At 34.4% G+C, this 6,006-nt stretch overlaps 1 protein-coding gene across 4 annotated transcripts; it reads right to left on the bottom strand.

Moving 5' to 3' along the window:
• Positions 1 to 4,834: 4,834 nt before the first annotated feature.
• LOC108382085 (uncharacterized) lies at positions 4,835 to 5,690 on the bottom strand. Of its 4 annotated transcripts, none has more exons than XM_017638479.1 (4): positions 5,489 to 5,690; positions 5,275 to 5,405; positions 5,087 to 5,209; positions 4,841 to 5,048 (listed from the first exon to the last, which is right to left on the bottom strand). In XM_017638479.1, the coding sequence occupies exons 1-3, from the start codon at positions 5,616 to 5,618 to the stop codon at positions 5,132 to 5,134; spliced, it is 339 nt and encodes a 112-aa protein (XP_017493968.1). In that variant the 5' UTR covers positions 5,619 to 5,690; the 3' UTR covers positions 4,841 to 5,048; positions 5,087 to 5,131. The 4 variants fall into 4 exon arrangements, with proteins under 4 accessions (XP_017493967.1, XP_017493970.1, XP_017493968.1 ...); XM_017638480.1 differs by having other exon boundaries at positions 5,275 to 5,390; XM_017638478.1 differs by having other exon boundaries at positions 4,835 to 5,209.
• Positions 5,691 to 6,006: the final 316 nt, after the last annotated feature.

Genomic DNA, 6,006 nt, shown 5'->3' with positions numbered 1-6,006 from the left:
CTGTTTGACCTTTATCTACATACAAACATACATATTTATATTCTTTATACAAAACTTTGTGTTAATAACAATATGCTTGTGTGCATACAAATATTTACATACATACATATTTTCTTTTTAACCGCCAATGGCTCAATGTTGTCAGCTAAGTATGCATGTTGTTAGCAGCTACATACTTACATACATATGTCAACCTAATTTTAAGTCTTATTGTAATCGGTTGAAATACAATTTTATTGAAATATAAATCTGCGCTTGCGTTTAGTTTCTTTTGGATTACTATGCGGAGTACGTAAGTACTATCCTTGTGCTTTGAAACCTTTCTACACAAAATGACTGAAACGCTTTCTCTTCCACCATCTCATCTTCATAAATAACTATGGTATAATTGCGGTGACCATAAATATGGATTGAAAATGCAAGACATTTTTACAAAAATAAACGTATATAGTATAAAAATAAAAAAGGGTAAAAACATATAATTCTAAATTCTTAATCCATTTTAGACTTTAAACGTGTATCACGTTTTCTTTATCGGTATTATTCTTTTTTTAAATGAATATTTATAAAAATATAACAAAATATATTATTATTACAATAGCTTACACAAAAAGTGAATACATTTAAAATATGGGGGCATATTCTTGTTTTAGTACGAATTGAAAATCATGAAATTTTCCTATCATTTTCTATAAGAAAATTTCACATTTTCGATTCACCCCGTGCACCCGGTGTCATAATTGAGGCCATGAGAGCAGAAGTGAAACCGTTTCAAAACCGTTACGGTCCAGCAAAAAACAGAACGGATGGTCACCGTAGGTATAATAAAAATTCTAAAGTATTAAAAAGCAAACCAAGTATAGTAGATATCACAAGTTGTAGTTGTCGCCAGACTAATAGATATACACCAGTGATCAGCAAAGGGTGGCTATTTTGAGGTTCCCCGCTACTCAGCATTTTTTGCATATAAGTACCTCTAAATCAGCGAAACGCCACCACTCTGATGTACGCATATGCACAACGACATTGATTTATGTGCACAAGTTGCCCTCCATATGAATTCGATGCCCTCAACATACTCATACCATCCCAACAAGTTTGATCCTCAGCTCAACGTAGGTTGATCCACAATATTCATTGCTTGAGTGAAATCATGTGAATCATTCCACTCAACCCGAAATTTGTAAATTCCGCTTCCGCCAACTAGTTAGGGAATTGCTATGCAGATGGTGGTTGTTTTTACCAACGCATGTTAAAATTGCGTTTGCTCCCTGTGGGGAAAATCTCTAGTTCTGAACTGGTGCGCTTCTAGTACATTTAGACCCAGTACTGGTTCGCGATAAATCTCTTTTGCATGCAAGCAACTGGCGAATTTAACATGGCGATATCCTAGGAAGTGTCAATTGCCGCCCGCTGCATCCCTTTTTCGATAGTTCTGAACTAGTCCTAAATTGTACAGTTCCGAGCCAGTTCTGAAATCGACAGACGAAAGAAAAAAGTATCATGATTTTTCAATCTTTTTGGTTCTTCCGTGTGTGCGATTTTAAGTTATTTTGGAAGAAATGTGTTTTCAATTTGAAATTAAATTTGTGCGAATGATTGTAGGATAGTACGTTTACATACCTTTAGCTGTAACTGAGTTTGCAGAGGTGCCTGCTGTTATTTCTTAGTCTCCAGACATTCCCAAGATGTTGAAATGTTAATACAAATTTTAGTTTTGTATTACCAAGCTATGAAGAAGCACCTGCGAAGCGCAAAATAGAAGCGTATTTGAACGAAAAAGCCGCCGAACACATATCTACCCTGCAGGGAAACCGCGGACTAGTGAATCAAATTTCTAGTTCCGTACTAGGTCTTTATCGTCAAAAAGGAACTAGTACGATAAATAGATCCCCACCAGTCCAAAATCGGCGAAAAGTGGTACTTCTAAAATACAAATTTTTTTCAGTTTTTTCACTAGAAATCGATATCTAAAGTGACGAATTTAGAAATGGTTCGGAACTATAGAAAAAGGGATGCAGAACGAACTAGATCTTATTTGTCGAATTTAGAACAAGTTCGGAACTATCGAATAAGGGATGCAGCGGGGGCTTGTTTACTTTACATAGATATGTGTTCGGGGGCTGAAATTTCCCCTCCCAAATCCGAGTCGGTCGAGAAGCCCGAGTTTGGTTAGGAATTTCAAATACACTCTTGGTATTATGATTCTACTTCCGGAATAATTTCGTGCTAATTGAATTTTTTTTCTGATATGAAATTGGCAATTTCTTATAGATTTTGTCGCTGAACTCATATCTGACAAATATGCACAGCATTTTATAAGCATCTCTTGTCCTTTCACAAACCGCACAGTCTGCTTTTTGAACACTGCGCGCGAATTAATCGTAGCGCTTTCGACAGAAGCAGCATTTGAAGACGAAATAAAATGGTTTTGAGAGCTAAAGTAAATCCCTTTCAATTGTGGCCACTGAGACACAATTACCCCTTGACCTTAAAAAAATTGGTCAAAAGTAGTGTTCTTCGAAAAAAAACATGCAAAATACACGGGATTTATTCCAAAACAAAAAATGTATGTATTTTTTATTATACTAGTATTATAGATTTTGAGACGAGCAACACGATTCCACTGTTCAAAATTAGAAGGAAAATTTTAACACCTTAATATAAAAAATGCATTATTTATTGCATTTTTTTCTATTTGCATGCAGCTGTGCATCCTAAACTCAATTTTATATCCCGCGAACAATAAGTGCAATTCAAGACCTTTAATTTGAGCCAAGGAAGAAGCCTCTAGGCCCTCTGAGAGCCAAGTTATAACAATTTTAAACCAAACTTCGGATCTGCGGTACTAGTTTTTACTCCGAAATTAGAAAAAAAAGATTGCGTAAAATGGCGAATAAAATTTCCAAGTTTAACTTTAGAATCGTGATAATTTAGCTCTCAAAGGGCCTGGAGACTTCTACCTTGGCTTAAATTAAAGGTCTTCAATAGCACTAAAACTGACTTATTGTTCGAGGGATAACAATTGTGTGAAGGATGCACAGCTGCATGCAAATACCAAAAAATGCAATATATAATATAATTTTTCAAATTGAGGGTTTGATTTTTTTTTTTTCGGTTTTTAAACAGTGGAATCGTGTTTCTCGTCTCAAAATCTATAATACTAGGTAGTACTGGGTGGCGCCGAATGAGCTATATGGCTTGAATTCTTTTTAACAGTTTTCTTTGGGGATATTTGAAAGAAAGAGTGTACGATAACAAACCAAGAACCATTCTCCAACTCCAAACCAACATTCGAAATGAAATCATGGCCATTACACCCGAAATTCTGCGAAAAGTTATGGAAAATATGCTAAAAAGAACACGTATGTGCGAAGCAGAAAATGGACATCACTTACAGGATATCATTTTTCAAAGCTAATTGCAAAAAATTCCCCAATAATATACTGGGCCGTATGAATAAAAACTAAGCAATTTCTTTTTCTTAAAATTTCATACCTTTCACTTCAATTTTGTTTGAATAAATTGAGTAAAAGATCTGAAATTTTAAGAAAAAGCAATTGCTTATTTTTGTTCCTACGGCCCACTGTATTAAAAAAAAATTATAATAATCGCATAAATAAAGAAGTTATAAACCATTTAAACTATATAGCTCATTCGGCGCCACCCTGTATAATAAAAAATTCAAAAAATGTTATTTTTTTTAATATATCCGTTGGATTTTGCATGTTTTTTTTTCAAAGAACACTATTTTTGACCAACTTTTTTAAGGTCAAGGAGTGATTGTGACTCAATGGCAATATTTTTTCTTGAAAGGTAATTAAATTAGCTTTCAAAGCCATTTTGCCTCATATCAAAATATTGCTTCTGTCGAAAGCGCTGCGATTAATTGGCATGAAGTGTTAAAAAGAAACACTGTATGCCGTCGAGTTAGCTCGAATATCTTATTTTTCAGTCGAGAAATGTAATTTTGAAATTTTAAAATTACCATGATAAAAACATAGCAAGGTATAACCGTTCTCTCAATTTGTCGGCCATGATTTTTTTTTGAAGTTTGCCAACATTTTAAAATCATATAAAAGTGAAAATAAAAAATTGAAATTGTTCGAAATTGTTGTTGCTTGAGATTGAAAATGAAAATGTGTGTGTGAGTAAATTTAAAAGTTAAATTGTTTAGAAACGTCAAGAATTTTAAAAGTGACTCTCAGCGGTTCTACCTTACTATATTTTTATCATGAAAATTACTACGGTGTATTTTTCTCAAAAACATATGACTCAAAACATAGGTATGATTTGTAAAAATATAATTCATTTATAAACAATATACAATATAATAAAATAAAATGTCTAGAATACTTGGGCGTACAAAATTTTTGATTCTTATTTCCCCTATTTGAAAAGGGATGTGGGGCCTGTAAACTTACCAACTTTTAGCTTTCTTTGGATGTATAATTCTTCTTGGTGTGTTTGTAAGTGAAATCCTCCTAAATGGGTGTCCGGATTTTAACGAAATTTTTTGTGTGCGTTTGAGCGGGTCTCTGGAGGGTTTAGTTTCACAATTTAACCCGCCAGTAAATGACCACCAAACCATAATCTTAGCAGATTAATGTGCCAATGAAAATGGTAAACATGAATTGTTGGTGATAATAGTTGCGTTCCAGATGCTTCACGATTTGCAGGTTTTTACAGGAAGTCGTTCCAGGTGACCACCTCCCATTAGGTTTATTAATGGAGAAAACAAACTGTTCATGCAAATCGTGAATTTCGTGAATATCGTGAAGCACCTGGAACGCAACTATTGTTGGACCAAGAAGTTTCAATAAAAAATAATTAATTTTTGGCGGGATGAAGTTCACCGGGTCTGCTAGTTTATTTATATAAAATTAAGGTTAGTTTATTTAAAAGAATAAATTTTAGGACATGATTACTAAAGTAAGAACAGGAATACATATGCATATGGGTGCATGTTCATATGTAAATACATACATGTAAACATCACTGATATCGCTATAATTCAAGAACTACATTCGCTATCTGCAACATTATTCGCATCTTCCTTTAAACGCGTAAGTGGGTCCAGGCTCTCACCGTTTTGACTTAAATAAAAAATAATAATCAACTATCAATCCAGTCACTTATCTGCTCCTGAACGGAACTTCCCAAGTATTTTGTCTATGGCCTTGGCATCTCCCTTGACAACCGCCCTGTTCTAAAATCGAATCGAATTAAAATTATTCGAAGTAAAGCATATCCACTGTTTTGCGTACGCCTTACCTCAGCGAGTAGTACATCAAATGTTGTTTGCTTCGTACCTACTAGATAGAAATCCTCATCCGATATAATAACTTCAGCATCTGCTGCATCTGTTGTGCCCTCATAGATATTCAGATCCTTAAAATCAAAAACTACGACACTATAAATTAATACACTCACAAATAGATTTGTGCACAGCAGTTCGTTTGTATAGTGTGCATCTGCATATACTCACCTACACTTTTAATTAACTTTCCATCGGTATCAGTGATATTGAATTGAAATACGCTCAAAACCGTGCGTCGATCAGGATTAGAATCCTTCAATTTGTTGCGTATTTTTTCGATAATTGGCTCACTCTTCATTATCCGGCTGTAATTTACAACCAACGTCCATTCAAATGTGTGCACCTTGAACGACTGATGTGGTGCAAATGGAGATTGATCCACAGTGGCTTAAGCTAATCAACTTAGAATAAATATTTTTTTGTGTTGCAAATGCAAGTATTGTCACACACATGTTTATTTGAATATTTAAGCTATATCTAAGCATAGTATTGCTACCATCTATAAAAAAACCATGGCATTGTATTTGCATCTTTCTTAATTGAAATCAATTTGCCTATTAAAAATGTAGTACTCTGACGCAGAACCCAGAAGATAATTTAGGTAGGCCATCCTAAGTAAAGCCATTCTAAGAGGCCTACCCACGAAGGGCTGAAAAAAGTGCTTCCTTGCATGCCTTCTAGAAGGG

Source organism: Rhagoletis zephyria, unplaced genomic scaffold, assembly GCF_001687245.7.
Source record: "Rhagoletis zephyria isolate East Lansing unplaced genomic scaffold, Rhagoletis_zephyria_1.1 Rzeph_scaffold_25116, whole genome shotgun sequence".
NCBI lineage: Eukaryota > Metazoa > Arthropoda > Insecta > Diptera > Tephritidae > Rhagoletis > Rhagoletis zephyria.
This window is presented reverse-complemented; position numbering and strand designations above follow the sequence as displayed.